This window comes from Hemicordylus capensis, chromosome 7, assembly GCF_027244095.1.
Source record: "Hemicordylus capensis ecotype Gifberg chromosome 7, rHemCap1.1.pri, whole genome shotgun sequence".
NCBI classification, from domain to species: Eukaryota; Metazoa; Chordata; class Lepidosauria; order Squamata; family Cordylidae; genus Hemicordylus; species Hemicordylus capensis.
In genome coordinates this window covers 25,620,351-25,633,610 of record NC_069663.1, presented here as the reverse complement: position 1 = coordinate 25,633,610, position 13,260 = coordinate 25,620,351, and the positions used below count along the sequence as shown (strand labels likewise).

At 47.0% G+C, this 13,260-nt stretch overlaps 1 protein-coding gene across 3 annotated transcripts in view; it reads left to right on the top strand.

Annotated features, from left to right (window-relative positions):
• Positions 1-13,175, top strand: part of EHD2 (EH domain containing 2) — a 44,626-nt gene extending 31,451 nt beyond the window's left edge. For all 3 annotated transcript variants that reach the window (XM_053266987.1, XM_053266985.1, XM_053266986.1), the window contains 2 exons: positions 5,688-5,852; positions 7,871-13,175. In XM_053266987.1, coding sequence (XP_053122962.1) covers positions 5,688-5,852; positions 7,871-8,407 — 702 coding nt within the window. In that variant the 3' untranslated portion in view covers positions 8,408-13,175. The remainder of the gene's footprint in view (positions 1-5,687; positions 5,853-7,870) is intronic.
• The last annotated feature ends 85 nt before the right edge of the window (positions 13,176-13,260 follow it).

Sequence of the window (13,260 nt, the reverse complement as noted above, 5' to 3'; positions counted from 1 at the left end):
CCTCAGGGGATGAAGCTGCTCTGGGAAGAGCAGAAGGTTCCAAGTTCCCTCCCTGGCAGCATCTCCAAGACAGGACTGAGAGAGACTCCTGCGTCCTGCCTGCAACCTTGGAGAAGCCGCTGCCAGTCTGTGAAGACAATACTGAGCTAGATAGACCAATGGTCTGACTCAGTATATGGCAGCTTCCTATGTTCCTATGTACATGTGAGGAAGCACTGGAGGAGGGAGCAGGGCTGCACCCAAAGATCAGGCCCAACAGTAAATCAGGTTCTAGTTGTGACAGCAGCCTCTCTTCTCCCACTGAGTGGGAGCCACCATCTTCCCCTACTGACTCACGCCCAAACACCATTTCTTGTGTTTTAGCCCTTGGCTAGCCAGTCCTGGGCCTAAGCCAATTCACATATGCAGGAAAATCACACGGTACAGTTCCTGGACACCACCACTACAAGCTTCCATGAGGGTGGAGTGGCAGATTTCAGTGCCCGCCCTCACCCCCGGTAAGGGCACAGGGTATGTTTTTCCGAACGTGTTTTGGTTCTGGTAAGTAAATGTAAAGGAGAATGAGAAAGAAAATGTTATTGGTGGTCTTGTCTTCTAATGATGAACGGTAACTTTTGTTTACTAAATTACAAGTTAACTCGTACTTCAAGATCTTTTTTTAAAGCATCTGTATTGAGGTTATTATTATCATTATTTATTTTATTTTATTTATGGCACAGATGCATTTACATTTACATTTAATGGCACTGTAAAGGCAGGAATTAGTCAACTAAACATTGAAAAATTGGGGACTGGTAAATCAGGAAGTCCCTGGTTCAAAGTTTGCCATTCGTCAGCCTCTGCTACCCCACTATCTGCAAGATGAGTATGATAGTATGGAGCTACTTTACATGGTAATTATAAACATCGCAACAAAGTTCTGTCTATGAAGCACACTTAAAAGCTCAATACAAATGCTAAGTACTCATTATTATCATCACCATCACCACCACCATCATCATCATCATCATCATCTGTAGACAGCCTTAATGTATATGTGTTTGTTTGTTTAACAGACTTGTATCCCACCTTTCCACCATTTAGGTCTTTGAGGAGGCTTGCACACATGTGAATAAAGTTGTTTGCAGTCTCAGCAGGGGAGGGCTTCTACATGTAGATCTTACACCTAGAAGGAACCAGTACGTCCCTCACCTGATACCTGATCTCTATTTAGGTTCTAGCCCTTGCGGCCTGAGCAAAGAGCAAGCCCTCTCTGGAAGCACTCGCCCCCTAGAGTAGAGCAGATAATGTCTGGGTCAGGACTGATTCTGCCACAGAATTACTCCCACAGACAGCTAGGATCCTCACAAGAAGGGAATATCATATATAGGGTTAGAGACTGAGGGAAAGCTTGAGGAACAATTTCTTACTTGCATTTTTGGCATGGCCAGGTCTAGGATTGTTGGCACCCTAGGTGAAGCATGAGTATAGGAACATCGGAAGCTGCCATATACTGAGTCAGACCATTGGTCTATCAAGCTCAGTATTGTCTTCACAGACTGGCAGCGGCTTCTCCAAGGTTGCAGGTAGGACGCAGGAGTCTCTCTCAGTCCTGTCTTGGAGATGCTGCCAGGGAGGGAACTTGGAACCTAGATGCTCTTCCCAGAATGGCTCCATCCCCTGAGGGGAATATCTTACCATGCTCACACTTCGGGTCTCCCATTCAAATGCAACCAGGGTGGACCCTGCTTCGCTAAGGGGACAAGTCACGCTGGCTACCACAACACCAGCTCTCCTCTCCAAGTATGACTCCCCTCCATATTCAGCTAAAATTCTGTAGTGCATGTTCATTGCCCAGGTGAGCAGTGTTGGGGTGCCAGTGGGTGCAGATGCCATGCAGAGCTGGGCAGCAGCAGCTTTTAAAATCTTGTGGATTTTACAAGGTACAGTATAATCTCTTTCTTCTCCTCCACCCCCAGCCACCTTGCAGAGGGCAGGCGTCGTGGCATCTGTACCTGCCTTACACCCCACAAGAATTGGTGCCCTAGGCGACTGCCTAGGCACACCTAGTGGATAGGTCGGCCTTGATTTTTTTCAGGGGGTGAGGAGAGGAAAGATACTTCTGGGGGGAGTTATGAGTTATGAGGTTTAGTGGGATGGAGAGTTTAGTAAAATGAGGCAAGGGACTCCTCAAATGCTTAGGGGAGAATATGCACTCCTGATTGAATAATCATATATACACAATATTGTGGGAATCTTCAAATCCTCATCTGATATGATCACCACATCCTAGATTAAGGCATGGGTGGGCACCTTCAGTCAGCTGTGGTTTTTGTTTGATACAGTAGTTTTGGTCCTACAGATTCCCACTGTCTCATTATAAAGCAGGATTCTTCGCTAGAGATGGTTCAAGGCTTTTTTTGTTCAACTTTCCCCCCCTCTGAAAAAAGTTTTAACATATAAAAATTCCTACTAAATTTCAGTTAGGTTATAATAACCTGCATACATAACAGTACAATGCTAACAATAATAGATTCGCGTTTCAAATTAAATAAAACAATGACTAAGGGCATACATGGTTCCAAAAAGCTACAAAAAAATTACCATTTCTTAATGAAGTGGAAGTCGTATGTCTCTCTAGGTCTTATAGAATAAGTATGTATAATATAATAATAAGTGTATTTATATTTATATAATATTAATGTAAGATATAATAAGACAGTTAGCCTCTCCTTGCCAAATGGCAGCGTTAGCTCAGGCTTCACTCCCATCGTGCTCACACAGTAGACAAGAACCAGTACAGAGCTCAACACTGGTGCGGTGGGCTCCGTGTGGCTGGTTCTCCAAGCTCACCATGCCGGAGCGCTCTCAGGGCTAACTAGGCATGTGGGCAAACACTATCCATGTTTTCCCTTCAAAAACATTGCACAGAGAATGCAGAGAGAGTCTTGGCGTTCTGTTCAAGCAGGAAGGAGGCGCCACCCTGTTAGCAGAGCCCCTTTTGCTGGCTCCCCCATCCCTTTAAAAATATTATTTATGAGGTTTTGCAGTTTCCCAGAAAAGGATCCAGCAGCCCCCCAAAAGCTCAGGAAGTTTGGGGTTTATTTTTCCCTCCAGACTTCTCTCTTCTTGGGCTTATCTTTTCCTGTCACCTGTTAAGTCTGGCTTTGTATTTTACAAGGGTCCTCCAGTGGCAGTTTCCTTCTGGCTTTAAAAAAAACACCAAAAAAACAGCTGGGTGGATGAAGAGGCAGAGACCTGCAGGCCTCTGTCGTGGGCTTTTCCACAAGGCAAGGCACGCCAGCCCCAGGGGTTATGGAGGGACTGAAAGTGTGGGTGGGTGCAAAGGGAAGACATTTGGAGCTGTGACTAGGGTTGCCTTGTCCCCCAAAATTCTGGGTTTCACCCAGATTTTAAGCATCTCACCCACATTGCTTAGCCCACCCAGATTGGCCTGGATTTCAGCTTTCATTAAAAAAGAAAAGAGCTAAGCTCTAGCCCTTGTAGAAGCAGAGTTATGGAGCAAAATGTGCAGTCACTATTCTGCTCAAAAATTATTTTAAAACCAATTTACATAATTTGCAAAATAGGCACCCGGATTTGGAAGGCCAGAATATAACAACCCTAGCTGTGAGGCTCATAGGAGCCAGTCTTTTGGAACCAGGAACTGGGAAAAGGAACTGGTTATGGCTGTTGGCTCATGGCATACTTGAGAGGGCAGGAACTTGGGGCAGTTACCGGGGCCCACGACTGAGGTCTGAGAAAGTTGAACATAAGCTTTAAACAAAGTGTTTCCCTTCCCCTTAGTCTTAACTAAGACAAAGGAAAAGCAAAAATAGATGAACATAAGAACAGCCCTGCTGGATCAGGCCCAAGGCCTCTCTAGTCCAGCATCCTGTTCCCCACAGTGGCCCACCAGATGCCTCTGGGGAGCCCACAGGTCTGTGCATGCCCTCTCTCCTGCTGTTGCTCCCCTGCAACTCCCCTGAAACAAAAGGAAAATCCTGCACAGCCAATGGAAGAGATTTCAAAAGCTGTCGACTCTTTGCCATCTTGGTTCCTTCCCGCAAACTTGTTTTTGCAAATTCAGTGTTGCGTTTTGTTTGTGGTTTGCCTTGCTTATATGAATATTCTGGGCCGAGGGCTCTGGAGCTGTTCTTTCAGTTTGCACGCCCCATCCCTTTTACTGCTTTCTAGTTAAAGATGCCACAATGAGGCCCTCAGTCTCTGAGGTGCCCAGAAATCCTGAAGCCAAGCTCTAGTACAGCTCCTGCCTTTCCTGGAAGGCATAGGAACATAGGAAGCTGCCATATACTGAGTCAGACCATTGGTCTACCTAGCTTAGTATTGCCTTCACAGACTGGCAGCGGCTTCTCCCAGGTTGCAGGCAGGAATCTCTCTCAGCCCAATCTTGGAGATGCTGTCAGGGAGGGAACTTGCTACCTTCTGCTCTTTCCAGAGCAGCTCCATCCCCTGAGGGGAATATCAGAGCGGCAGAGACCTCCTCCACATGGTCAGAAGCACAGCAAAAGATTTACAACCTGGCTCTTTTCCGGCTCTTCATAGATGTGTCCCCAACTCATCCCCCTCTCCACCCTCCAAGCAGCATCCTGTCTTGGCTGGGCTTTAAGCCTCTCTCACGCTCCAGGCGTCTGCAGTTTTAGCTTGGCTGTCATTTCAAGAGGAGCCAAATGGACTTCACGGATATTTCCGTATGCTCCAGACAATGGGCCATGTCTCCTTGTTCAGGAAGCACTGGGATATAAATCCAGCCGGTGGGGGGAAGGACCCCAGAAAGGCCACGGGGCCACCTGTGAGCCCTGGAATCCATTGGTCTGAACTTTAGCTAAATTGGCAAAAGCAATCAAAGCAGTGTGTGAATGTAGGACTTCCACTGCCTCTTGCCCTTTTGCTGTCCAATCAAAGCTCCTTTCTTTGCCAAGAGTACCCAGCCCACACCTTCATGACTCCTTTCCTCAGCTACCTGCTATATATGCCCACCCTACACATACAGCACTTCCATTTGTTTTCTGCTTTTCAGCCGACTGCCCTAAGGGGTGGGCAGAAAGTAGCCTGGGATCTGGGGAGAGCTGGTCTTGCCCCCTTAGCTAAGCAGGGTCTGCCCTAGTTGCATTTGAATAGGAGACTAGAAGTGTGAGCACTGTAAGAGATTCCCCTTCTTAGGGGATGGAGCTGCTCTGGGAAGAGCAAAAGGATCAAAGTTCTCTCCCTAGCAGCATCTCCAAGAAAGGGCTGAGAGAGATTCCTGACTGCAACCTTGGAGAAGCCACTGCCAGTCTGTGAAGACAATCCTGAGCTAGATAAATCAATGGTCTGACTCAGTATAGGGCAGCTTCCTCTGTTCCTATCGTCTGGTGGATCTTTAGATTGACAACAAAAACGAAGTATCTTGTGGCACTTTAAAGACCTGGTGAGCCCTTTCTCAACTGAACAGATGTTTCGTTTGTCACCATTGTGTTACTGATCGGTTTTCCCCCCTGAGCACCCTGGTGTGCTTATTCACATTCTGTGACATCACAGCATCTCAGCCACTGGTGGGCAAGTGGTGGGTTCATAGTCAACTGTCAGCTTTTAGTCTCTTTTATATGAAAAGACGTGGATTTTCATTCTGCTTCCAATCTAAGGACTCATAACATCTAATATGATAGGGGCCCTGGTATATAATCAGCTCCTGCTGTCCCTTCCAGGTCCATTCCCACATCATGAGCCACCTGAAGAGGGAGATGCCTTCTGTCTTTGGCAAGGACAACAAGAAGAAGCAACTTATCCATAAGCTGCCGGTCATATTTGCGAAGATCCAACTCGAGCATCACATCTCACCTGGTGATTTCCCAGACTGCAACAAGATGCAGGTGAGGGAGAGTTCCTCTCCTCCTCCTCCACCACCACCTCCTCCTCCTCCACCACCACCATGAACAGCCAGAGAGCAGCTGAAACACTTTGGAAACAACAGACAACACATTAAAATGGTGTCTCCATTCCCCATCCCTGTGTTGGATCTTGGATGGAGCCACCATCTTCTTGACTTCTACCCTGGTTTCCATCTGAGGAACTTTCTAGACAAATGAGGAAACCATTCCTGGACTATGCCACTTAGGGTTGCAGGAAAATGTTTGTTTGTTTGTTTATTATATCTTGATCCTGCATTTCTTTCAAGGAACATAGGGTGGTGTTTATGGGTCCTCCCATTTATCCTCTCAACACCTCTGTTAGGTAGGTTAGGCTGAGAGACAGTGACTCAGTGAGTTTCATGACTGAAGGGGAATTTGAATCTGAGTCTCCCAAAACAACAACAACAAATATTTATATACCACTTTTCAACAAAAGTTTCCAAAGCAGTTTATATAGAGAAATAATAAATAAATAAGATGGCTCCCTGTCCCCAAAAGGCTAACAATCTATAAAGAAACATAAGATAGACACCAGCAATAGTAACTGGGGATGTGCTGGGAGTGGACAGGGCCAGTTACTCTCCCCCTGTTAAATAAAGAGAATCACCATGTTAAAAAGGTGCCTCTTTGCCCAGTTAGCAGGGGTTAGCCTGCCAGAGAGAAACCTAGAAACCTCTTTCCATGACATCCTATTTTTCAGGGAGGTCATTCACACTAGTGAAAACTGTGTTCTACCCAGATCTGGGATCTGCATGTGCTCCCAATTTTCAGTGGTATCGGTGCAAACAACTAGGTAGGAGGAGGGAGAATGATTGTGTGGAAGCAAGGTAGGAAGAAAACCTGGGTACCTTGCTTCCACACAATCACTTCTCCTTCCCCTTACCTAGTTGTTTGCACCCACACAACCAAAAATTGGGAGCGCACACACCTCCCAAACCTGGGTAGAACACAGTTTTCACGTGTGTGAATGACCTCAATGTGTAGGAGTTTTATAAATAGAGGAACATTAAATTATATAGCTCTCCCCATACAGTCTGAAGCGATGCAAGGAAAGGTTTTACCATGTGATGAGGTACCTATCTGTCAAATTCTGGTTCCAGCACACTGCCACTTCTCACGCACAAGATCCCTGGTTCCTTGCCTGACCCCCTCATTCTGTCTCTGGGATTCTATGCATAGTGGTGGGCCCTTCCTTGTTTTGTCTTGCACCAGCAGGCAAGTGTCATGTCATCCTGTGTGTCAAATCTGGCTAAAAGGAATCTAACACGCTCGCCCTTTTGCCATTCCAGGGACTAAGTGCCTTTGCAGGTATTAATTTTTGCCCAGTTGTCAATTTGTTTTGGAGAGGTGCATGCAGACATCTTCATTCAGGCACTTCTGTTGGACAGACTGGCAAGATGGGGAATAATAACATTTTCCCACTGTTTAAGCCACAATGTCTTGTTACTGGGAAGATTCAGTCATATCAGGGATTCCCAGATGTTGTTGACTACAGTTCCCATCTTCATCAGCTGCAATGGCCTTTGTCTGAGGATTATGGGCGCTGTAGTCAACAATATCTGGGAACCCTTGTTACAGGGAACCCGGCTCTACACCCCCAGCCATGTTTCCTTTTGATTCTGCACATGTGTGTAAGTATTCCCATAATCAGCAGAGAAAGTTATGAGGTCGTGGTGAATGGATGGCAGGAGATGGAACCATTGACTGCTTTGATGTGGCCCATAACCTGCATTATAAGGAATGCAGCTCTGTATGGACCATGGCTAATCCTTCTACAGTCCCCTCCTTTGGCCAGACCTGGGGGGGGTGGTACACAGGCTGAATTCTTGCCCAGCAAACTCAAAGTCCAAGGTTCAGCACTGGCTGTTCCTGTGATGTGCGTAGTGCTGTGTTTGAATGCTACCAGAAAGGACTATTGTGGGAGGTAAAAGGACACTCCTTTAAAGCTATCTCATCTCCCACCCTCACTCTCTCTCTAGGAGCTGCTGATGGTGCATGACTTCTCCAAGTTCCATGGCCTGAAGCCACGCATGATGGATGCTTTGGATGAGATGCTGACTACAGACATTGCGAAGCTGATGCCCCTCCTGCGCCAGGAGGAAGTAGAAGTCCCTGAGCAGATAGTGCATGGTGGCGCCTTTGATGGCACCCGCAACGGCCCCTTTGTCGAAGGTGCCACTGAAGGGGCCTACGAGGGGATGGACGACGAGGAATGGGTGGTGACTAAAGACAAGCCCAAATACGACGAAATCTTCTACAACCTCTCTCCAATGGATGGCAAGCTGAGTGGCACCAAGGCCAAGAACTGGATGGTCACCACCAAACTGCCCAACTCCGTGCTTGGCAAAATCTGGAAGCTTAGTGATGTAGACCGTGATGGCATGCTGGACGATGAAGAGTTTGCTCTTGCCAGCCACCTCATCGAGGTCAAGTTGGAGGGCCATGGCCTACCCTCTGACCTGCCCCGCCACCTCGTGCCACCCTCCAAGCGTCGGCAGAAGGGGTCAGCTGAGTAAGAAGGCTCCCCAAGTTTGCTCCCATCCCCACACCAGGCTTGAACTGCTCCAGTAGGCCCTGGTTCTACTCTGATTCTAGTTTTCCATCACATCAGGCTTTTAAGAAGGTATCTTTCAGTCTTGAGTTCCTCATGAAGGCCTCATTTACCCCCATAACTGTCATGCACTGTACTGTGTCAGAAGGTCATGGTTCTCCTTCAAACCAGACTTCAGTTTATCTTCCACTTCATTCCAGTCAGACTCAAACAGGCTCCAGTGCAAATCCGAACATGGTCTTCTCTCTGAAACAGACTTTGATTGCTCATGTAGGCCTCACTTCTTCAGGCCTGGCTTCAACTCCTTCAGTTAGTCTCTCAGTTCAGCTCTTCACTCCCACCTTCCAAGCCTGCTCTCTAGATATGCAAATGATAACTGAATTTCACTTGTACTGAACTTTCCCAAGAGGTCTTCCTTTCTCGAAACCAAGCTCAAAATGCTCCACTTGGGCTCTGCCCTACAAGTTATATCTTGCTTGAAGTATTTGTGCAAAAAGACTGCCTCCTCCTCAGAAGATCTGGATTATTGCGATGGGCTGCAGCCTGACCCAAACGAGACTGGGTCAGGCGACTTAAAGATCGGGACAATCTCCAAGCAATATTGATCTCGGCCATCTTCAGCAGGCCTTGTCCCTGCCACCAGCTCAGACTCCACCTTGCCCTTCATATCCTTCTGGTTTAATTAGAAACGAAAAATCCCTTTTCTGCATTAACACACACAGTTGGATGCCTCAGAGCTGCTTGAGACCTTCTGGTACCTCTGGGCAGCACAGCTGCCATTGACTACTGCTGTGGTGTTAGTGCTACTTGGTGGAAGTCATGCTGAAGGTAGGAAGGGTGAAGTCAAGCAGTGAAGTCAAGCAAGAGGCGAAAGGCCAGAAAAGGCAACAGATAGTCTGGAGCACGAGTATTGTCCCCAAGCGATTCAGACCAGTGAGCAATCCTGACTCAAAAGCGTTGTTCAGGGCTTTGGAAGAGGTGTGGGCCAACCCTCTCTGGCCTATTGCTGTGAATAGGCTCCTTTGCTGGGTATGGCTGATCACTATTGCTCTCTCTCTTGGCCACACCTGGGTGGTGGCAACCAGCAAGCCCCACCTGACAAACCCCAAGTCCTGAGTTCAGGAGCTGCTCTTCGTTTTCACTTGATGTACATGTCCTCGCAATACGAACAGACTAAATACATTTCGACCAAACTAAAGAGACCAAAGGAAGCTGTAAGCTAACTGGAGGAGGAGAGTGTTTCAGCCATCCTTGCAAGTAAGATTGGGAGAGCTTCAGTTTAAAGCATCTTCCTTACGTCGAGTGCCTGGACAGTGAACACGAGCCCAGCTGGCTGCAGGCCTGAGGACAACAGAAGAGCTGAGCTGGGTGGCAGGGAGGTGTTGGAAATGCACGTGTACCCCTAGGCACCATGACATCTGCATGTGGATGTGCCTTGAGCAGCCTCCCTATGGTTGGTAGTAACTCAGACGCAGCCTCTGGATTTGCCCTTCACAGGCTGGGGCAGTGAAGGCTTCCTCTGACTAGAAATTAAGCAGACCACTCCTGCCTTGAAACCTTGGGTGTTTCCCCCATCCTCTTTTGGGAGGGAGGTGGTGAAAGGGCGCAGCCATACTAGAATCTCCTTCCTAAGCTCTGGGGATGAGGACAAGCCCTTCCACAGGAACGAGCACTACTCTAGGCCAAGTATGGTGGCTCCAAGCCAGGACCTGCCTTGCCACTAAGCAGGGGGAGACAACTCGGCCTCAGGCAAACAATTTAGTGTGATATTGTAGTTGTATCACTACTTGCAGGGTGGCATTTTGTTTTTCTGTCTCTGGAAAGGAAATACCTTGAACCTGCTTCAGGTGAGGCCATTCCCCAGGGAGGCCTAGTGTTTTGAGGGGTTTCTTAGCTAACCATCCCCCTCTGCTGCCCCTGCCCCCCACTTTCCCTCCTCTGACTTTTGTGTCATGGGTCTGGAGACCCTACCCCAATCGCTTTGGCAGCCCACTCATACTGACTAGTGGCATCACCTCCTTTCCAGCTCGGAGTATTGCTGGAAGTCCACACCCCAGACACGCCTAGAATCCAGCAATAAAGGCTTCTTTTGGATATTATGCTCTTTTTCTCCTGGTTAGTGGCCAGGAAGAAGCTGGCCTCCCAGCCAGGAGGATCCATCCAGTTGCAAGGGTGAGACAGTTGCTGTGGTTGAGTAAGAGATTAGTGTCCAGTCCAAAGAAGCCAGCCATAGTGTGAGGCAAGAGAGCAAGGATGGGAGCTGAGGGCAAGGAGAAGTAGAGCTGAGCAGATCTGGGCAGGCAGAAGTGGGCAGTGTTAGGCTGCAGATCAACAGCAGCAGAATGTCCAGGAAAGGGCAAGAGAGGAAGTTTATACAGGGCTCCAGCCAGTTGGAAGCCAAGATGAAAAGCAATCAGGTGCCTGAAAAATGCCCACAAGATTATACCTGTTTTATACCTGTTAAGCTCTCATGACCTCCCCCAAAGAATCTTGGGGATTTTCATTTGCTGAGGGTGTTGAGAATCCTCTCATAAGAGGTTTCTAGCTCCCTTCACAGAATTACAGTTTCTAGGGGAGAGGGAGTGAACTGTTAAACCAGTTTAAGAGTTTGTAATCTATGCTGTAGACATGCCCTTTGTGTTTCAGTAGTAGAAAAACTGGAGAGCTAACTATAGAGTTAAACAGGGACTGCAATGTTCCCTACCCTCTTTCTCAGGTGTTGCAGAGCAGCTTGACAGCTACATCTCTATGGTTCTCTGGAGGACTGTGAAACACTAGGCAGGACTATGTATCCTGTGCCAAAACTTCAGGAAAACCAAATTCTGTCATTGGAATCTATAATGCAAGACAAAGATGTCTTGCTTTTCAGCTTTAGGGTTCCTATATCTGTAATACATGTTTAGATGTCATAAGGGAATTTTTACAGTTGCAGTTATATTCAACCCACCTGCCTCCACCACACACACATGCATACACACACACACACAGAGAGAGAGCTCAAATTAGAGCTTTTGAAATTCCTCCTTCTGTGCTACAATTAAAGGTGTGATGTTACGAGGCTGAAAGACTGGCCATCCTTGGTCTAAACTACTGCTACCTGTCTTGTGCACTCCCTGAAGTCATTGGTGGAACTGCCGTGATGTCACAGAATATGCATAACACACACTACTGAGAAGAAGGTAGTGTTGAAAACCCATGTGTCTCCTGTGAGAAAAGTAGCTGAGGGAAGAAATTGGCAAAGGTCGAGAGACTGTGGAACAGGGTTCAAAAAAATGAGGATGCCTGGATTTCACATGTTGGTTCAAAATAACAAGACAAATCTTAGGCTGCAGGTCTCCAGTTATATATGTATATGTTTACTTAGCCTTTTCCTGCTTCTGTTGTTGATTTTATGTTTCAAATCTGGATTATTATTTTTTTAAATTAAGGGGATGACATATGGAGAGCATTGGAAGTGAAAAAGCATGAAGAGGTTTCCCACCATTTTTTCCAAAATCGTGACGTTTAGCAACTTGCTTAAACAAAAAAGGTGAGGAGATTCTCAGGATATCTAGTCCCTTGACAGACATGGGCATAGCAAGTTTCCAGTTGTATGAAACACACCACATTCCGCCCCCTCGAAAAATTTCTTGGACAGCAAACCTCTGCCTGTAGCAGAGTTCAGGTTTGCTGCCCAGCATCTCTAGCTGTGTTCACACAGTCTCTGAAGTGCAGCCAATTCAGATTAAGTTGATAATCATGCAAATATTGTACCAGGAAGAATGACAGTTTTATTCCGTCCATATTGCTTCAAGTACGTTTTTTTGTTTAACTCTTTCTTCTTCCACTGTCATTGTGTCTCACCCTTGAGCTGGTTCCTTATCACCATTCAGCTTTATCATTATTATAATATTAGTGTTGCCGAAACCACATGCATATTATTTCATGTATAATAGCAGAGTTGATCTGCCTACCTCGCTTTTGGGATTTTCTTTTGGGTGATTATATGCCTCAGGGGAAAGAACATTGGAGATTTCTGAACTGGGGTGACTTTAGCCTGATCCAAGGACTGAGTTAGACAAGGAACACAATATAAAACTGACATGTAGACAGAAGGCCTGGGTGACATTTACAAGGCTGATGTATCACTAGAGTGTGCTTACTCCTGAAGCCTAGATTGCTGTAATAAATCCCCTTAGCCCACAGTGCAGGGCTGGGTCCTCCTTTGTAGTCAGCTCTCACTCTTATATTCTGCACCCCAAGTTCTGCAACCAAGAACTCCAAATCCCGCAACCAGAAATGAAAATCACCTATACAAAATATGAATATATTTGCTTACATTTACTTAGTTTTGCCTGGTTCATTCTGCTTCCAGTGTGGGCAGTCCACGTATCTGCAAGGTCATCCCCAGTCACTTCCATGTAGGAGAAGGCAGGTCTGCATCCCAGTGCTTTTGCACCCACAGAGCTGCCCCATCTATTTGGGTGCTAAGGGAAAAGACAGCTCATGCAACAGCTCCTTGTCAGATCTCAGGATCGAGGCAATACACTGAATTGCAGATGGGGGGGGGGAATCTAATAGATCTTGCTACCCAACTCTCTCTGTTGAGACCCAGCTGCTGACTTTTTGCAGTCTCCCTGGGACCCAGGGGTGCAGTCTGAGCTCCGAGGGGGCCTTGCTGCTTTTGTTTTGTGCCTCTGTAATTATAACAGCATTTCTGCTGCAATAAAACATGTCATATTTACCAGCCTGAACTTTGCCTGGTTGTCCACTCTATCCTGGGATGTCTATGTGTGTGTGAAGCAGAGGTGATCCCCACACAGTGAGGGCGATGGAGGT